Source organism: Diadema setosum, chromosome 3 (assembly GCF_964275005.1).
Source record: "Diadema setosum chromosome 3, eeDiaSeto1, whole genome shotgun sequence".
Lineage (NCBI taxonomy): Eukaryota > Metazoa > Echinodermata > Echinoidea > Diadematoida > Diadematidae > Diadema > Diadema setosum.
In genome coordinates this window covers 14,335,513-14,356,313 of record NC_092687.1, presented here as the reverse complement: position 1 = coordinate 14,356,313, position 20,801 = coordinate 14,335,513, and the positions used below count along the sequence as shown (strand labels likewise).

General features: G+C 44.9%; 6 protein-coding genes across 6 annotated transcripts; all 6 read left to right on the top strand.

The window, feature by feature from the left end:
* Positions 1-841: 841 nt before the first annotated feature.
* Positions 842-1,216, top strand: LOC140246605 (histone H2A, embryonic). Its single transcript, XM_072325946.1, has one exon. It carries the CDS (start codon positions 842-844, stop codon positions 1,214-1,216), a length of 375 nt encoding a protein of 124 aa, XP_072182047.1.
* Positions 1,217-5,477: 4,261 nt separating this feature from the next.
* On the top strand, positions 5,478-5,852 carry LOC140246604 (histone H2B.1, embryonic-like). The gene is made up of 2 exons (XM_072325945.1): positions 5,478-5,562; positions 5,626-5,852. The coding sequence occupies exons 1-2, from the start codon at positions 5,478-5,480 to the stop codon at positions 5,850-5,852; spliced, it is 312 nt and encodes a 103-aa protein (XP_072182046.1).
* Positions 5,853-6,679: 827 nt separating this feature from the next.
* On the top strand, positions 6,680-7,090 carry LOC140246603 (histone H3, embryonic). The gene has a single exon (XM_072325944.1). The coding sequence runs from the start codon at positions 6,680-6,682 to the stop codon at positions 7,088-7,090; it is 411 nt and encodes a 136-aa protein (XP_072182045.1).
* Positions 7,091-10,170: 3,080 nt separating this feature from the next.
* LOC140246602 (histone H3, embryonic-like) lies at positions 10,171-10,581 on the top strand. Its single transcript, XM_072325943.1, has one exon. It carries the CDS (start codon positions 10,171-10,173, stop codon positions 10,579-10,581), a length of 411 nt encoding a protein of 136 aa, XP_072182044.1.
* Positions 10,582-11,963: 1,382 nt separating this feature from the next.
* On the top strand, positions 11,964-12,338 carry LOC140246601 (histone H2A, embryonic). Its single transcript, XM_072325942.1, has one exon. It carries the CDS (start codon positions 11,964-11,966, stop codon positions 12,336-12,338), a length of 375 nt encoding a protein of 124 aa, XP_072182043.1.
* A 4,260-nt stretch (positions 12,339-16,598) lies between these two features.
* LOC140246600 (histone H2B.1, embryonic-like) lies at positions 16,599-16,973 on the top strand. Its single transcript, XM_072325941.1, has 2 exons — positions 16,599-16,683; positions 16,747-16,973. The coding sequence occupies exons 1-2, from the start codon at positions 16,599-16,601 to the stop codon at positions 16,971-16,973; spliced, it is 312 nt and encodes a 103-aa protein (XP_072182042.1).
* Positions 16,974-20,801: the final 3,828 nt, after the last annotated feature.

The following is a 20,801-nucleotide window of genomic DNA, read 5'->3' as shown; positions in this document are numbered from 1 at the left end:
CACAACGGCTCTTTTCAGAGCCACCACATTATCAAGAAAGAATATCATGGTTCATACAGGACAATATTCTGTTTGTTATTCTTAGTTTTAAAAAGTAGAGCCTTGGATGATGTTAGATCTTTATGTATTTAAAAGTGCACACGTAGTTGAACGGAAATGAAAAATGAGAACAAGAAAACCACAAAGATAAATGAAATGCACATAAAGTAGGGATATCTGCCCCCCCCCCCCCTTTCAAATGAAACGCAGTCTACGGTGATTATGTACCTAGCAAATCAATTCATATGTAATTGAGACGAGAAGGGGTCTGTAAGGTGCTTGATAGAGAGAGAGAGAGAGAGAGAGAGAGAGAGAGGGGAGAGGGATAGATAGGGAGACAGAAGGAGTGAAGGGAGGGGGGTAAGAAAAAGTAAAACTATATGGTCAAGAAAAGGAAAAAAAATGAAAGATTGTGACGTTAATTCGGAGTCTTTTTACCAATGTGTTGACGTGATCTGAATGCTGATTCAACTGAAAGTGTGTATTCACAATTGCTTTATTGTGAAATATAATATATGGACAGCCGCCGCGATACAACTAGCTGCATTGAACTACTAGACACTGTGCCGAGTTAGCCAGCAAGAGGGCAGCAAACAGCGCTTGTGTCCGCACTGGCAGCAGTAGCAGCTGCCCACTTCTGCCACCGGCTACGCTGATTGGTCGACCGGTCAACAAAAGGATCTTGACCCGCTGGATCCCCGAGCGGGGTATAAATGGGTGCGGAAACAATCGGCGGGGATCACACTCTCAGTTGAATCAGCATTCAGATCACGTCAACACATTTGTCTCTCCGTCTCCAATCATGTCTGGACGAGGAAAATCTGGCAAGGCTCGCACCAAGGCCAAGTCTCGATCATCACGCGCCGGCCTGCAGTTCCCCGTCGGCCGAGTTCATCGCTTCCTTCGTAAAGGCAACTACGCCCAGAGAGTAGGCGCTGGTGCACCAGTGTACCTAGCTGCTGTTCTGGAGTACCTGACCGCTGAGATTCTGGAGCTGGCCGGCAACGCCGCACGCGATAACAAGAAGACGAGGATCATCCCGCGACATCTTCAACTTGCCGTTCGCAACGACGAAGAGCTGAACAAGCTGCTGGGAGGCGTGACAATCGCTCAGGGTGGTGTACTGCCAAACATCCAGGCTGTGCTTCTGCCGAAGAAGACTGCAAAGTCCAGTTAGACACTTCACGGCGGCTCTTTTCAACCAAACGGCCCTTATCAGGGCCACCACATTTTCCAGAAAGAATACATTCAATTCATCATGCTATTTCGTGTTGTGTTGAGATTTCCGCTATATCTGTTTTTTTTTTCTTTTCTTTTCTTTTTATTTTTTTTTCCTTTCTCTCTCTCTAATTATCCTTACTTGAATCACACATAAATAGGAAATGTAGAGAAAGGAAGAAATATAATGATAAAAAAGGAAGAAATATAATGATAAATATATAAGGTGACAATGCATGATATTATATAAGGAGACAAAATAGAATAAAGACTAAATATATAAGGTGGCAATACATACCATTAGATGAGGAGAGAATATGGAGTAAAGAATAAGCACAGACTAGAGTATGAAAATAAGCAAGAGTTAAGTACCAAGTTAATTTCGGAAGAATTTATGAATTTATGAAATGCACAGATGATAAATCGTCAGGCGAGGCCGTTCTGAAGTTAAAAAGAAGGTATTAAAATAAAAGAGTAATTTATCGACAACATAAGAACAGCACAGCCACATGTATGTAGGAAGTTTGTGTGTTTGATTGCATTAATGCTCTAGTGTTTGTGCGTTTGCTGTCTAAAATTGTTGCAGTTTTCGGCATGTTGTAATATAAAACAGCTGCCTTAGGGAAACACGTGGATAAAACAAATGGAGCAGAAAAGTAAATCAAGTAATATGAAACAGAGAACAGATGTGGAAGCACATTAGGCAGAGCGTCTGCACGACGCCATGCCCGAGATGTCCGGTGATTCCTTCGAGGTACGCAATGAGCTGATAAAACGACAGTGCGAAGGTTGCTAGTCATTAGTTTTGTTCCACTACTCTCTGACTCACTACGTATCGCATCGATTGTTATCGTGATGGCGGCTTCGGAAGCAGCAAAGAAGACGACCAAGAAGAAAGCGCCCGAGCATCCACCGACCCAGGTGATGGTCAATGCTGCTATCGGCGCACTGAAGGAGCGGAATGGATCATCGCTTCAGGCCATTAAGAAGTACATCGCAGCCAACTACAAAGTAGGCGATATGGACCGACAGACCATCTTCATCAAGCGAGCTCTGCGGAAAGGGGTTGCCAACGAGACACTGGTTCAGACGAAAGGTGTCGGGGCATCTGGCTCTTTCAAGCTGAACGTCAAGGCAGCAAAGGCAGAGGCGGCGGAGAAGGCACGAAAAGAGAAGCAGAAGGCAAAGGTCAAGGCTGACCGCGAGAAGGCAAAGGCAAAGGCAGCCGCAAAGAAAGAGAAGGCGGTCGCCAAGAAGGCCAAAGCTGCAGCAGAAAAGAAGGAGAAGAAGAAGAAGGCGACAAAGAAGAAGCCGGCGAAGAAGACAGCAACCAAGTCGGAGAAAACGAAGACGCCCAAGAAGAAGACCGCAGCAAAGAAGCCATCCAAGAAGGCAACCCCCAAGAAAGTGGCGAAGAAGACGACGACCAAATCCAAGGCGGCAAAACCAAAGAAGCCTGCTGCCAAGAAGGGTGCCAAATAAGTTTATTTGCACCTCACACCAAAAATCAAACGGCTCTTTTAAGAGCCACCACAAACCCAAGAAAGAATAATTGTTGCAGTATCAACTAGTCGATGGAATGATGCACTGAGAAAAGAAAGGAAAAAAAAAAGAAGGAAATACACGAAACGGGGAAATAGAAAGGAATAGTTTACAAAAAGAGAAATCATTCTATATTGGTGAATTTATGTTGAAAAGGAGAGAAATGGTAGATGAAGGCACAGTTGAGGAGTTTTATGTGTTACTCAAGAGCAAACAATTGTGTGAGAGCTAGCGAAAATAGGCTAAACAGAATGCGAGCGGGGGGGGGAGGGTGATGGTTTTCGTTTGGGAGAGAAGTTTTACTCTGAAAAATCGTTTCAAGCTCGAAATTATGTGAGTGTGAGTGTGTGTACATATGTATATGTATATGTATATATCTGCCACTCCATATCTATGTAGCTTCATGCTGTCAATATTATCATATGTGTATTTTATTTGTTCATTTCTTTAGGTAATGTGCGACAGAGTAATGTATGTGATGTGACACAGTGCCCGTCCGACTCGCGGTGCTGGTCTGGTCAACGTAACGAACGGCCGTGAGGTGGCGCACTCGATCCAGCCGGATCTCGTGCAGGCGGATCGTGGGCTGGCCGCGGCGGACAGTAGGAGAATGGGGCGTCGCCCTCCATGTCCGCAAAGCGGTTACTTAACCCTGTTCGGTCATTGGGAGCGTCATCATTCGGCTTTTGGATCTCTCATCAGCTAAACCACAATCAACTCACGCCATCATGTCTGGACGCGGTAAAGGAGGCAAAGGACTAGGAAAGGGAGGAGCAAAGCGGCACCGCAAAGTTCTTCGAGATAACATCCAGGGCATCACCAAGCCAGCCATCCGTCGTCTGGCAAGAAGGGGCGGCGTGAAGCGAATCTCGGGCCTCATCTACGAAGAAACCCGCGGAGTCCTGAAAGTCTTCCTTGAGAACGTGATCCGCGATGCAGTGACATACTGCGAGCATGCCAAACGCAAGACGGTTACTGCCATGGACGTCGTCTACGCATTGAAGAGGCAGGGACGCACACTCTACGGATTTGGCGGCTAGAATTTAACGGCCTCCTGCACCACAAAACAACGGCTCTTTTCAGAGCCACCACATTATCAAGAAAGAATACACTTAATGAAACAAGTTTCCACATCTCTTTCCTTTTCTTTATTACGGAACGTCATCATAAGTAGCACGTTTGAATCAATGCGCAATCTATCTATCTATCTATATAACCACACTGTTCGTACATCTTTTAAGTTCAGATTTCTGTTTCGTGGCAATGCTCTTAAAACGCCCTCATTATACGCTTTACAGAGTTTACCGGTTGTAATTGAAGGTAATAGAATAATTATGGCATCCATTCGCTGATCACAGCCCCCAGTTGCAAATAGAGAGAGTGAGAGAGAGAGAAAGAAAAAGAGAGACGTTATTTTCATAAGTAAAGTTGTTGTCATACAATTGTAAAGTTGTTGTCATACAATTGTAAAGTTGTTGCTTTATGTGTAAAGTTGTTGCCTTTTTGGTAAAGTTGTTGCCTTTTTGGTAAAGTTGTTGCTCCCATAGTGGGCGGGTTGTATAAAGCAACAACATTACACATTTCTTTGGTGAAGTTGTTGCCTCTGCTCACAGATATTTCAGAGTTGTGAAGCTCACAATGCACATGCCGCCCCACGCCTGGACATGGACTGGAATTTGGAGATACTACCAAGACAGTATCATTCAGAAAAAAAAAAAAAAAAACAGAAGATAAAAAAGACACACACACACACACGCACACACACACACACCCACCAAAAAAAAAAAAAACACACACACAAAAAAAAAAAACCAAAACAAACCCTGCTAATTATTGACTACATTGTATTATGAATCAAGTAGATTGTTTGGCTTCACCTGATATTGAGTTAAACTCACTAAAGAGGATAGATTCTATACCCTATTTGGCATATAGCCAATTTTACGCAGATTCAATACCCTCAATACAAAATGTGGGTAAGTCTGGACAATATCTTGCTGTCTGACATTGGCTTTTGGTATTGTGCAGTGGGAAACAAGCAGTCAATCAATCAATCAATCAATCAATCAATCAAGTAGGTAAAAAAAGAAGAGTATCAGCAAAATATGAATGCAAGAAGGTATGTTTTTTTTTTTCTAACGCAAAATGAATATTTACAAATAGATTTCAGCTTCAGCGTGTCAGCAAGCGGCGACGAAGGTAGATAACATGTGTAAGCTTAACACGCAATCAAAAGGAATAAGGGAAGTTAGCAGCTTTTTTGCGAGATACGAAACAGAATATATATAGTTACAGGAGATTTTCTAGATCTAGTTTGATTACAAAGAGAAAAGAAAAGAAAAGTAAATGGTGATTTAATATTTGCAGAGAATATTATTCACGTTTTTCATTTTTACACGCAATTCGCGAACAAATTAAGGTAAAATTGGACAAAAATCTGTCTACTGCCATCTGGTGGCAGAAACCGTTATTCCACCACCGCGGCCGGCCGGCCGGCAGGCGGGGCCGTCACGCCCGCCTGAATCGATGCTTCTGCTAATCCTCATCTAATTTGCATGAACTGTGCGAGCGGATCCTCCGAACGCGTATAAAAGAGGAAAGGGGGCAGCTGACCATAACATTTCTCTTTCAAAGCTGCATCGAATTCGCATCCGCCTAGTCTCTAGTCAACGCTCACAATGGCTCCTCCATCCGGACAAGTTGCCAAGAAGGGTTCCAAGAAAGCTGCCAAGGCTCCCCGGCCCAATGCCGACAAGAAGAGGCGTAGGAAGAGGAAGGAGAGCTACGGCATCTACATCTACAAGGTTCTAAAGCAAGTCCACCCAGATACTGGAATTTCGAGTCGCGCCATGTCCATCATGAACTGCTTCGTCAACGACATTTTCGAACGCATCGCCGCCGAAGCTGCACGTCTCGGTCAGTACAACAAGAAGTCGACCATCAGCAGCCGTGAAGTGCAGACCGCAGTGCGCCTCCTTCTCCCCGGAGAACTGGCAAAGCACGCCGTCAGCGAGGGCACCAAAGCTGTCACCAAGTACACTACATCCAAGTAGATGTCCACAGTCGCCTATATCTCAAACGGCCCTTATCAGGGCCACCACATAACCAAGAAAGAATATCCCACTGTTGTATGAAAACCTAATCATATCCTAATTATAACGAATCGAAAAGCTAGTACTTTACCCACCAGAGAAATACAAATCATCGCTTGTTTATAGTGACTTCACATTGTATGCTTATTTATATTTGCTTCTCGTGTTCACTTAATGTATTCCTTAATTAGTTTATTGACAGCACCACCTGATTGAAACATGGTAAAATTAGGCAAACATATTACAGATTAATGTTTAAGACCCGCACAATATAGATTAACTTCCAATCAGCCAGCTCTTCCCTTTCGGGTAAAAGAGTGTATTAAATTACCACACCGCTTTATATAATCGTCTTCTTAACGAGCTGTTGCTCTATGAATCTATTCCAAATACCATCATGCACGTATAGTAATAATATCACTGTTACAGCAGCCTGCATACAGAAAAAAATCGTTCGGAATGATGTTTTCAGTATATTATACGCCGCAATAATCATTGAATTCGCGAGCTGGTATCTCAACGGCGCCATCTACGGGAAGGCGTGAACAGGTTGAGCGGCGTGACCAACCATAGCGGACGGGACGGGTGGGGGCCGCCGCTGCGGGGCTGGTGCGCCCAGATCGGACAAAGGAAATCACTGCTTGACCAATCACAGGCCACGGATTGGATCCGTCCCGGGTCTAGGGATCCATCGTCCGCGATATAAAATGGGAGCTGGATGTCCGGCGGTTTCATTCTCTTCCCAACTCCGCATCGAAAAAACTCCCCACTCGTTACCTGAAGAAAACATGGCTCGCACCAAGCAGACGGCTCGCAAGTCGACTGGAGGCAAGGCTCCTCGCAAGCAACTGGCTACGAAGGCTGCTCGCAAGAGTGCCCCCGCCACCGGAGGAGTGAAGAAACCTCATCGCTATAGGCCCGGCACAGTCGCACTTCGTGAGATTCGCCGCTACCAGAAGAGCACCGAACTTCTCATCCGCAAACTCCCCTTCCAGCGACTTGTTCGTGAGATTGCTCAGGATTTCAAGACCGAGCTGCGCTTCCAAAGTTCTGCTGTCATGGCCCTCCAAGAAGCGAGCGAGGCTTATCTCGTCGGTCTGTTCGAAGACACCAACCTGTGCGCCATCCACGCCAAGCGGGTTACCATCATGCCCAAGGACATTCAGCTGGCCCGTCGCATCCGGGGAGAGAGGGCGTAGAGAGAGGCCTGTCCTCCGTGGTCGCACCACACAACACAACGGCTCTTTTCAGAGCCACCACATTATCAAGAAAGAATATCATGGTTCATACAGGACAATATTCTGTTTGTTATTCTTAGTTTTAAAAAGTAGAGCCTTGGATGATGTTAGATATTTATGTATTTAAAAGTGCACACGTAGTTGAACGGAAATGAAAAATGAGAACAAGAAAACCACAAAGATAAATGAAATGCACGTAAAGTAGGGATATCTGCCCCCCCCCCTTCAAATGAAACGCAGTCTACGGTGATTATGTACCTAGCAAATCAATTCATATGTAATTGAGACGAGAAGGGGTCTGTAAGGTGCTTGATAGAGAGGGAGAGAGAGAGAGAGAGAGAGAGAGAGGGGAGAGGGATAGATAGGGAGACAGAAGGAGTGAAGGGAAGGGGTAAGAAAAAGTAAAACTATATGGTCAAGAAAAGGAAAAAAAAAAGAAAGATTGTGACGTTAATTCGGAGCCTTTTTACCAATGTGTTGACGTGATCTGAATGCTGATTCAACACACTGAAAGTGTGTATTCACAATTGCTTTATTGTGAAATATAATATATGGACAGCCGCCGCGATACAACTAGCTGCATTGAACTACTAGACACTGTGCCGAGTTAGCCAGCAAGAGGGCAGCAAACAGCGCTTGTGTCCGCACTGGCAGCAGTAGCAGCTGCCCACTTCTGCCACCGGCTACGCTGATTGGTCGACCGGTCAACAAAAGGATCTTGACCCGCTGGATCCCCGAGCGGGGTATAAATGGGTGCGGAAACAATCGGCGGGGATCACACTCTCAGTTGAATCAGCATTCAGATCACGTCAACACATTTGTCTCTCCGTCTCCAATCATGTCTGGACGAGGAAAATCTGGCAAGGCTCGCACCAAGGCCAAGTCTCGATCATCACGCGCCGGCCTGCAGTTCCCCGTCGGCCGAGTTCATCGCTTCCTTCGTAAAGGCAACTACGCCCAGAGAGTAGAGCAGCCGTGAAGTGCAGACCGCAGTGCGCCTCCTTCTCCCCGGAGAACTGGCAAAGCACGCCGTCAGCGAGGGCACCAAAGCTGTCACCAAGTACACTACATCCAAGTAGATGTCCACAGTCGCCTATATCTCAAACGGCCCTTATCAGGGCCACCACATAACCAAGAAAGAATATCCCACTGTTGTATGAAAACCTAATCATATCCTAATTATAACGAATCGAAAAGCTAGTACTTTACCCACCAGAGAAATACAAATCATCGCTTGTTTATAGTGACTTCACATTGTATGCTTATTTATATTTGCTTCTCGTGTTCACTTAATGTATTCCTTAATTAGTTTATTGACAGCACCACCTGATTGAAACATGGTAAAATTAGGCAAACATATTACAGATTAATGTTTAAGACCCGCACAATATAGATTAACTTCCAATCAGCCAGCTCTTCCCTTTCGGGTAAAAGAGTGTATTAAATTACCACACCGCTTTATATAATCGTCTTCTTAACGAGCTGTTGCTCTATGAATCTATTCCAAATACCATCATGCACGTATAGTAATAATATCACTGTTACAGCAGCCTGCATACAGAAAAAAAATCGTTCGGAATGATGTTTTCAGTATATTATACGCCGCAATAATCATTGAATTCGCGAGCTGGTATCTCAACGGCGCCATCTACGGGAAGGCGTGAACAGGTTGAGCGGCGTGACCAACCATAGCGGACGGGACGGGTGGGGGCCGCCGCTGCGGGGCTGGTGCGCCCAGATCGGACAAAGGAAATCACTGCTTGACCAATCACAGGCCACGGATTGGATCCGTCCCGGGTCTAGGGATCCATCGTCCGCGATATAAAATGGGAGCTGGATGTCCGGCATTTTATGTTGATCAGTATGATATAGGTAAAGTTTTTAGATTACCTTCAATATGTATTATGAGAGCAGAATTAACTGCAATTATAATGGCATTAGAATGGTTAGAGAATTTTCGTAGTATTTCAGTTGTTATTTTAACTGATTCTCTAGCTGCGTTACAGGCGCTAGAAAATTTGTTCTCTATTACTAATGTTTTAGTTGTAGAAATTTTAGAGAAATTGAAATGTTTACAATTACAGGATATAGATGTACATTTTGAATGGGTACCCTCTCATAGAGGAGTGAAAGGTAATGAAATAGCTGATAATTTAGCAAAAAGGGGGTCTTTTAAAGAAAATATAGATGTAGATATTGCTTATACGAGACAAGAACTTACCAAATATATGGTGTCGTATTATAGAAATATTTGGCAAACAGAATGGGAAACATCAGAGAGAGGAAGAGATTTCTTCGGAATACAGTCACAGATATCTAAGGGAATACAGTTACAAGGAATGAGTAGAAAGGAAGAAGTGTTAGTACATCAAATTCGTCTGGGGAAATGTAGGTTGAATTATTATCTTTATGAAATTAATTGTCACGAAAATGGATTATGTGATTCATGTCAAGTATTAGAAACAATAGAACATTATTTATTGGAATGTAAACGGTATAAAAATGAAAGAAAATTGTTGCAAAAAATGTTGAAAATAAATGTATTGAATATTAGAAATATAATGAAGGTTAGTATAGAAGATAATTTTAGGGCTTTGTGTGTGTATTTAAATAATACAAAGCGTTTATAAAGATTGATTATTGTTATTGATATTGTTAGTATTTACTAGCAATACGCACACCTTGTGTGCTCGTATGTTTTGTTAAAAAATATACACACACAAAAGAGTATATTTATATGTATATGTATATAGATGCACTGCACAAACTGCACTATTAACGGTGGAGGGAAATTGATCTCACACACTGCCACTTGACAGGTGAGCCGAAACCTAAAACAGAGTGAGTGTGACGTGGATCAACCGAACTGAGCTCATAGACTCTTTCATGGACTCCTACTATAGCATGGAGAAGACGTGGCGCAGATAATCAAATTGATTGAAAAGCGCCAATAAACACCACCACCAACCAACCAACCGGCGGTTTCATTCTCTTCCCAACTCCGCATCGAAAAAACTCCCCACTCGTTACCTGAAGAAAACATGGCTCGCACCAAGCAGACGGCTCGCAAGTCGACTGGAGGCAAGGCTCCTCGCAAGCAACTGGCTACGAAGGCTGCTCGCAAGAGTGCCCCCGCCACCGGAGGAGTGAAGAAACCTCATCGCTATAAGCCCGGCACAGTCGCACTTCGTGAGATTCGCCGCTACCAGAAGAGCACCGAACTTCTCATCCGCAAACTCCCCTTCCAGCGACTTGTTCGTGAGATTGCTCAGGATTTCAAGACCGAGCTGCGCTTCCAAAGTTCTGCTGTCATGGCCCTCCAAGAAGCGAGCGAGGCTTATCTCGTCGGTCTGTTCGAAGACACCAACCTGTGCGCCATCCACGCCAAGCGGGTTACCATCATGCCCAAGGACATTCAGCTGGCCCGTCGCATCCGGGGAGAGAGGGCGTAGAGAGAGGCCTGTCCTCCGTGGTCGCACCACACAACACAACGGCTCTTTTCAGAGCCACCACATTATCAAGAAAGAATATCATGGTTCATACAGGACAATATTCTGTTTGTTATTCTTAGTTTTAAAAAGTAGAGCCTTGGATGATGTTAGATATTTATGTATTTAAAAGTGCACACGTAGTTGAACGGAAATGAAAAATGAGAACAAGAAAACCACAAAGATAAATGAAATGCACGTAAAGTAGGGATATCTGCCCCCCCCCTTCAAATGAAACGCAGTCTACGGTGATTATGTACCTAGCAAATCAATTCATATGTAATTGAGACGAGAAGGGGTCTGTAAGGTGCTTGATAGAGAGGGAGAGAGAGAGAGAGGGGAGAGGGATAGATAGGGAGACAGAAGGAGTGAAGGGAAGGGGGTAAGAAAAAGTAAAACTATATGGTCAAGAAAAGGAAAAAAAAAAAGAAAGATTGTGACGTTAATTCGGAGCCTTTTTACCAATGTGTTGACGTGATCTGAATGCTGATTCAACACACTGAAAGTGTGTATTCACAATTGCTTTATTGTGAAATATAATATATGGACAGCCGCCGCGATACAACTAGCTGCATTGAACTACTAGACACTGTGCCGAGTTAGCCAGCAAGAGGGCAGCAAACAGCGCTTGTGTCCGCACTGGCAGCAGTAGCAGCTGCCCACTTCTGCCACCGGCTACGCTGATTGGTCGACCGGTCAACAAAAGGATCTTGACCCGCTGGATCCCCGAGCGGGGTATAAATGGGTGCGGAAACAATCGGCGGTAACGGGCGGTAACGGGCTGACCCTATGTCAGAGAGAGGAGCTCAGCACCCTCCACCCCCCTAGCTGTCTGTCTTCTCGTTCTGTCTTCACCCTTTCCGCTATTCTTCTATCGACACTTCTCTTCCACGATGTCTCTGCCTACTAGGCTAATAATAATTAACACCTAGGCCGATAAGACAACTAGAGGCGCCTGACCCCGGGAAAGGCCAAGACATCACCGGCGTCGGCGGGCGGGTCCTACACCTGCTTTGCCGACGGGAACGGCGTAACCCTGCATCTCTCTCGATGCAGGAGTAGGCAGATGACATCATTTCCGGAACCCTGTCCCCTTTCCTTCCGATGTATATATATCATTGTAAATATAAAATAAATGTAATTAGGTTTTTTGTAAATAATTTAAAGTATTTTAGGTTTTTATAATTAATTTAAGGCATATCTGAATAATTATATTTTTTGGAGCAAATTGCCCACCCGGCAGAGAGCTCCACAATCTAAAAGAACAACAACAACGGCGGGGATCACACTCTCAGTTGAATCAGCATTCAGATCACGTCAACACATTTGTCTCTCCGTCTCCAATCATGTCTGGACGAGGAAAATCTGGCAAGGCTCGCACCAAGGCCAAGTCTCGATCATCACGCGCCGGCCTGCAGTTCCCCGTCGGCCGAGTTCATCGCTTCCTTCGTAAAGGCAACTACGCCCAGAGAGTAGGCGCTGGTGCACCAGTGTACCTAGCTGCTGTTCTGGAGTACCTGACCGCTGAGATTCTGGAGCTGGCCGGCAACGCCGCACGCGATAACAAGAAGACGAGGATCATCCCGCGACATCTTCAACTTGCCGTTCGCAACGACGAAGAGCTGAACAAGCTGCTGGGAGGCGTGACAATCGCTCAGGGTGGTGTACTGCCAAACATCCAGGCTGTGCTTCTGCCGAAGAAGACTGCAAAGTCCAGTTAGACACTTCACGGCGGCTCTTTTCAACCAAACAGCCCTTATCAGGGCCACCACATTTTCCAGAAAGAATACATTCAATTCATCATGCTATTTTGTGTTGTGTTGAGATTTCCGCTATATCTGGTTTTTTTTTCTTTTCTTTTCTTTTTCTTTTTTTTCCTTTCTCTCTCTCTCTCTCTCTCTCTCTCTCTAATTATCCTTACTTGAATCACACATAAATATAGGAAATGTAGAGAAAGGAAGAAATATAATGATAAATATGTAAGGTGACAATGCATGATATTATATAAGGAGACAAAATGGATAAGGGATATCTAGACTAAAGAATAAAGACTAAATATGTAAGGTGGCAATACATACCATTAGATGAGGAGAGAATATGGAGTAAAGAATAAGCATAGACTAGAGTATGAAAATAAGCAAGAGTTACGTACCAAGTTAATTTCGGAAGAATTTATGAATTTATGAAATGCACAGATGATAAATCGTCAGGCGAGGCCGTTCTGAGGTTAAAAAGAAGGTATTAAAACAAAAGAGTAATTTATCGACAACATAAGAACAGCACAGCCACATGTATGTAGGAAGTTTGTGTGTTTGATTGCATTAATGCTCTAGTGTTTGTGCGTTTGCTGTCTAAAATTGTTGCAGTTTTCGGCATGTTGTAATATAAAACAGCTGCCTTAGGGAAACACGTGGATAAAACAAATGGAGCAGAAAAGTAAATCAAGTAATATGAAACAGAGAACAGATGTGGAAGCACATTAGGCAGAGCGTCTGCACGACGCCATGCCCGAGATGTCCGGTGATTCCTTCGAGGTACGCAATGAGCTGATAAAACGACAGTGCGAAGGTTGCTAGTCATTAGTTTTGTTCCACTACTCTCTGACTCACTACGTATCGCATCGATTGTTATCGTGATGGCGGCTTCGGAAGCAGCAAAGAAGACGACCAAGAAGAAAGCGCCCGAGCATCCACCGACCCAGGTGATGGTCAATGCTGCTATCGGCGCACTGAAGGAGCGGAATGGATCATCGCTTCAGGCCATTAAGAAGTACATCGCAGCCAACTACAAAGTAGGCGATATGGACCGACAGACCATCTTCATCAAGCGAGCTCTGCGGAAAGGGGTTGCCAACGAGACACTGGTTCAGACGAAAGGTGTCGGGGCATCTGGCTCTTTCAAGCTGAACGTCAAGGCAGCAAAGGCAGAGGCGGCGGAGAAGGCACGAAAAGAGAAGCAGAAGGCAAAGGTCAAGGCTGACCGCGAGAAGGCAAAGGCAAAGGCAGCCGCAAAGAAAGAGAAGGCGGTCGCCAAGAAGGCCAAAGCTGCAGCAGAAAAGAAGGAGAAGAAGAAGAAGGCGACAAAGAAGAAGCCGGCGAAGAAGACAGCAACCAAGTCGGAGAAAACGAAGACGCCCAAGAAGAAGACCGCAGCAAAGAAGCCATCCAAGAAGGCAACCCCGAAGAAAGTGGCGAAGAAGACGACGACCAAATCCAAGGCGGCAAAACCAAAGAAGCCTGCTGCCAAGAAGGGTGCCAAATAAGTTTATTTGCACCTCACACCAAAAATCAAACGGCTCTTTTAAGAGCCACCACAAACCCAAGAAAGAATAATTGTTGCAGTATCAACTAGTCGATGGAATGATGCACTGAGAAAAGAAAGGAAAAAAAAAAAAAGAAGGAAATACACGAAACGGGGAAATAGAAAGGAATAGTTTACAAAAAGAGAAATCATTCTATATTGGTGAATTTATGTTGAAAAGGAGAGAAATGGTAGATGAAGGCACAGTTGAGGAGTTTTATGTGTTACTCAAGAGCAAACAATTGTGTGAGAGCTAGCGAAAATAGGCTAAACAGAATGCGAGCGGGGGGGGGGGAGGGTGATGGTTTTCGTTTGGGAGAGAAGTTTTACTCTGAAAAATCGTTTCGAGCTCGAAATTATGTGAGTGTGAGTGTGTGTACATATGTATATGTATATGTATATATCTGCCACTCCATATCTATGTAGCTTCATGCTGTCAATATTATCATATGTGTATTGTATTTGTTCATTTCTTTAGGTAATGTGCGACAGAGTAATGTATGTGATGTGACACAGTGCCCGTCCGACTCGCGGTGCTGGTCTGGTCAACGTAACGAACGGCCGTGAGGTGGCGCACTCGATCCAGCCGGATCTCGTGCAGGCGGATCGTGGGCTGGCCGCGGCGGACAGTAGGAGAATGGGGCGTCGCCCTCCATGTCCGCAAAGCGGTTACTTAACCCTGTTCGGTCATTGGGAGCGTCATCATTCGGCTTTTGGATCTCTCATCAGCTAAACCACAATCAACTCACGCCATCATGTCTGGACGCGGTAAAGGAGGCAAAGGACTAGGAAAGGGAGGAGCAAAGCGGCACCGCAAAGTTCTTCGAGATAACATCCAGGGCATCACCAAGCCAGCCATCCGTCGTCTGGCAAGAAGGGGCGGCGTGAAGCGAATCTCGGGCCTCATCTACGAAGAAACCCGCGGAGTCCTGAAAGTCTTCCTTGAGAACGTGATCCGCGATGCAGTGACATACTGCGAGCATGCCAAACGCAAGACGGTTACTGCCATGGACGTCGTCTACGCATTGAAGAGGCAGGGACGCACACTCTACGGATTTGGCGGCTAGAATTTAACGGCCTCCTGCACCACAAAACAACGGCTCTTTTCAGAGCCACCACATTATCAAGAAAGAATACACTTAATGAAACAAGTTTCCACATCTCTTTCCTTTTCTTTATTACGGAACGTCATCATAAGTAGCACGTTTGAATCAATGCGCAATCTATCTATCTATATAACCACACTGTTCGTACATCTTTTAAGTTCAGATTTCTGTTTCGTGGCAATGCTCTTAAAACGCCCTCATTATACGCTTTGCAGAGTTTACCGGTTGTAATTGAAGGTAATAGAATAATTATGGCATCCATTCGCTGATCACAGCCCCCAGTTGCAAATAGAGAGAGTGAGAGAGAGAGAAAGAAAAAGAGAGACGTTATTTTCATAAGTAAAGTTGTTGTCATACAATTGTAAAGTTGTTGTCATACAATTGTAAAGTTGTTGCTTTATGTGTAAAGTTGTTGCCTTTTTGGTAAAGTTGTTGCTCCCATAGTGGGCGGGTTGTATAAAGCAACAACATTACACATTTCTTTGGTGAAGTTGTTGCCTCTGCTCACAGATATTTCAGAGTTGTGAAGCTCACAATGCACATGCCGCCCCACGCCTGGACATGGACTGGAATTTGGAGATACTACCAAGACAGTATCATTCAGAAAAAAAAAAAAAAAAAAACAGAAGATAAAAAAGACACACACACACACACGCACACACACACACACCCACCAAAAAAAAAAACACACACACACAAAAAAAAAACCAAAACAAACCCTGCTAATTATTGACTACATTGTATTATGAATCAAGTAGATTGTTTGGCTTCACCTGATATTGAGTTAAACTCACTAAAGAGGATAGATTCTATACCCTATTTGGCATATAGCCAATTTTACGCAGATTCAATACCCTCAATACAAAATGTGGGTAAGTCTGGACAATATCTTGCTGTCTGACATTGGCTTTTGGTATTGTGCAGTGGGAAACAAGCAGTCAATCAATCAATCAATCAATCAATCAATCAAGTAGGTAAAAAAAGAAGAGTATCAGCAAAATATGAATGCAAGAAGGTATGTTTTTTTTTTTTCTAACGCAAAATGAATATTTACAAATAGATTTCAGCTTCAGCGTGTCAGCAAGCGGCGACGAAGGTAGATAACATGTGTAAGCTTAACACGCAATCAAAAGGAATAAGGGAAGTTAGCAGCTTTTTTGCGAGATACGAAACAGAATATATATAGTTACAGGAGATTTTCTAGATCTAGTTTGATTACAAAGAGAAAAGAAAAGAAAAGTAAATGGTGATTTAATATTTGCAGAGAATATTATTCACGTTTTTCATTTTTACACGCAATTCGTGAACAAATTAAGGTAAAATTGGACAAAAATCTGTCTACTGCCATCTGGTGGCAGAAACCGTTATTCCACCACCGCGGCCGGCCGGCCGGCAGGCGGGGCCGTCACGCCCGCCTGAATCGATGCTTCTGCTAATCCTCATCTAATTTGCATGAACTGTGCGAGCGGATCCTCCGAACGCGTATAAAAGAGGAAAGGGGGCAGCTGACCATAACATTTCTCTTTCAAAGCTGCATCGAATTCGCATCCGCCTAGTCTCTAGTCAACGCTCACAATGGCTCCTCCATCCGGACAAGTTGCCAAGAAGGGTTCCAAGAAAGCTGCCAAGGCTCCCCGGCCCAATGCCGACAAGAAGAGGCGTAGGAAGAGGAAGGAGAGCTACGGCATCTACATCTACAAGGTTCTGAAGCAAGTCCACCCAGATACTGGAATTTCGAGTCGCGCCATGTCCATCATGAACAGCTTCGTCAACGACATTTTCGAACGCATCGCCGCCGAAGCTGCACGTCTCGGTCAGTACAACAAGAAGTCGACCATCAGCAGCCGTGAAGTGCAGACCGCAGTGCGCCTCCTTCTCCCCGGAGAACTGGCAAAGCACGCCGTCAGCGAGGGCACCAAAGCTGTCACCAAGTACACTACATCCAAGTAGATGTCCACAGTCGCCTATATCTCAAACGGCCCTTATCAGGGCCACCACATAACCAAGAAAGAATATCCCACTGTTGTATGAAAACCTAATCATATCCTAATTATAACGAATCGAAAAGCTAGTACTTTACCCACCAGAGAAATACAAATCATCGCTTGTTTATAGTGACTTCACATTGTATGCTTATTTATATTTGCTTCTCGTGTTCACTTAATGTATTCCTTAATTAGTTTATTGACAGCACCACCTGATTGAAACATGGTAAAATTAGGCAAACATATTACAGATTAATGTTTAAGACCCGCACAATATAGATTAACTTCCAATCAGCCAGCTCTTCCCTTTCGGGTAAAAGAGTGTATTAAATTACCACACCGCTTTATATAATCGTCTTCTTAACGAGCTGTTGCTATATGAATCTATTCCAAATACCATCATGCACGTATAGTAATAATATCACTGTTACAGCAGCCTGCATACAGAAAAAAATCGTTCGGAATGATGTTTTCAGTATATTATACGCCGCAATAATCATTGAATTCGCGAGCTGGTATCTCAACGGCGCCATCTACGGGAAGGCGTGAACAGGTTGAGCGGCGTGACCAACCATAGCGGACGGGACGGGTGGGGGCCGCCGCTGCGGGGCTGGTGCGCCCAGATCGGACAAAGGAAATCACTGCTTGACCAATCACAGGCCACGGATTGGATCCGTCCCGGGTCTAGGGATCCATCGTCCGCGATATAAAATGGGAGCTGGATGTCCGGCGGTTTCATTCTCTTCCCAACTCCGCATCGAAAAAACTCCCCACTCGTTACCTGAAGAAAACATGGCTCGCACCAAGCAGACGGCTCGCAAGTCGACTGGAGGCAAGGCTCCTCGCAAGCAACTGGCTACGAAGGCTGCTCGCAAGAGTGCCCCCGCCACCGGAGGAGTGAAGAAACCTCATCGCTATAGGCCCGGCACAGTCGCACTTCGTGAGATTCGCCGCTACCAGAAGAGCACCGAACTTCTCATCCGCAAACTCCCCTTCCAGCGACTTGTTCGTGAGATTGCTCAGGATTTCAAGACCGAGCTGCGCTTCCAAAGTTCTGCTGTCATGGCCCTCCAAGAAGCGAGCGAGGCTTATCTCGTCGGTCTGTTCGAAGACACCAACCTGTGCGCCATCCACGCCAAGCGGGTTACCATCATGCCCAAGGACATTCAGCTGGCCCGTCGCATCCGGGGAGAGAGGGCGTAGAGAGAGGCCTGTCCTCCGTGGTCGCACCACACAACACAACGGCTCTTTTCAGAGCCACCACATTATCAAGAAAGAATATCATGGTTCATACAGGACAATATTCTGTTTGTTATTCTTAGTTTTAAAAAGTAGAGCCTTGGATGATGTTAGATATTTATGTATTTAAAAGTGCACACGTAGTTGAACGGAAATGAAAAATGAGAACAAGAAAACCACAAAGATAAATGAAATGCACGTAAAGTAGGGATATCTGCCCCCCCCCCTTCAAATGAAACGCAGTCTACGGTGATTATGTACCTAGCAAATCAATTCATATGTAATTGAGACGAGAAGGGGTCTGTAAGGTGCTTGATAGAGAGGGAGAGAGAGAGAGAGGGGAGAGGGATAGATAGGGAGACAGAAGGAGTGAAGGGAAGGGGGTAAGAAAAAGTAAAACTATATGGTCAAGAAAAGGAAAAAAAAAAAGAAAGATTGTGACGTTAATTCGGAGCCTTTTTACCAATGTGTTGACGTGATCTGAATGCTGATTCAACACACTGAAAGTGTGTATTCACAATTGCTTTATTGTGAAATATAATATATGGACAGCCGCCGCGATACAACTAGCTGCATTGAACTACTAGACACTGTGCCGAGTTAGCCAGCAAGAGGGCAGCAAACAGCGCTTGTGTCCGCACTGGCAGCAGTAGCAGCTGCCCACTTCTGCCACCGGCTACGCTGATTGGTCGACCGGTCAACAAAAGGATCTTGACCCGCTGGATCCCCGAGCGGGGTATAAATGGGTGCGGAAACAATCGGCGGGGATCACACTCTCAGTTGAATCAGCATTCAGATCACGTCAACACATTTGTCTCTCCGTCTCCAATCATGTCTGGACGAGGAAAATCTGGCAAGGCTCGCACCAAGGCCAAGTCTCGATCATCACGCGCCGGCCTGCAGTTCCCCGTCGGCCGAGTTCATCGCTTCCTTCGTAAAGGCAACTACGCCCAGAGAGTAGGCGCTGGTGCACCAGTGTACCTAGCTGCTGTTCTGGAGTACCTGACCGCTGAGATTCTGGAGCTGGCCGGCAACGCCGCACGCGATAACAAGAAGACGAGGATCATCCCGCGACATCTTCAACTTGCCGTTCGCAACGACGAAGAGCTGAACAAGCTGCTGGGAGGCGTGACAATCGCTCAGGGTGGTGTACTGCCAAACATCCAGGCTGTGCTTCTGCCGAAGAAGACTGCAAAGTCCAGTTAGACACTTCACGGCGGCTCTTTTCAACCAAACGGCCCTTATCAGGGCCACCACATTTTCCAGAAAGAATACATTCAATTCATCATGCTATTTTGTGTTGTGTTGAGATTTCCGCTATATCTGGTTTTTTTTTCTTTTCTTTTCTTTTTCTTTTTTTTCCTTTCTCTCTCTCTCTCTCTCTCTCTCTCTCTCTAATTATCCTTACTTGAATCACACATAAATATAGGAAATGTAGAGAAAGGAAGAAATATAATGATAAATATGTAAGGTGACAATGCATGATATTATATAAGGAGACAAAATGGATAAGGGATATCTAGACTAAAGAATAAAGACTAAATATGTAAGGTGGCAATACATACCATTAGATGAGGAGAGAATATGGAGTAAAGAATAAGCATAGACTAGAGTATGAAAATAAGCAAGAGTTACGTACCAAGTTAATTTCGGAAGAATTTATGAATTTATGAAATGCACAGATGATAAATCGTCAGGCGAGGCCGTTCTGAGGTTAAAAAGAAGGTATTAAAACAAAAGAGTAATTTATCGACAACATAAGAACAGCACAGCCACATGTATGTAGGAAGTTTGTGTGTTTGATTGCATTAATGCTCTAGTGTTTGTGCGTTTGCTGTCTAAAATTGTTGCAGTTTTCGGCATGTTGTAATATAAAACAGCTGCCTTAGGGAAACACGTGGATAAAACAAATGGAGCAGAAAAGTAAATCAAGTAATATGAAACAGAGAACAGATGTGGAAGCACATTAGGCAGAGCGTCTGCACGACGCCATGCCCGAGATGTCCGGTGATTCCTTCGAGGTACGCAATGAGCTGATAAAACGACAGTGCGAAGGTTGCGAGTCATTAGTTTTGTTCCACTACTCTCTGACTCACTACGTATCGCATCGATTGTTATCGTGATGGCGGCTTCGGAAGCAGCAAAGAAGACGACCAAGAAGAAAGCGCCCGAGCATCCACCGACCCAGGTGATGGTCAATGCTGCTATCGGCGCACTGAAGGAGCGGAATGGATCATCGCTTCAGGCCATTAAGAAGTACATCGCAGCCAACTACAAAGTAGGCGATATGGACCGACAGACCATCTTCATCAAGCGAGCTCTGCGGAAAGGGGTTGCCAACGAGACACTGGTTCAGACGAAAGGTGTCGGGGCATCTGGCTCTTTCAAGCTGAACGTCAAGGCAGCAAAGGCAGAGGCGGCGGAGAAGGCACGAAAAGAGAAGCAGAAGGCAAAGGTCAAGGCTGACCGCGAGAAGGCAAAGGCAAAGGCAGCCGCAAAGAAAGAGAAGGCGGTCGCCAAGAAGGCCAAAGCTGCAGCAGAAAAGAAGGAGAAG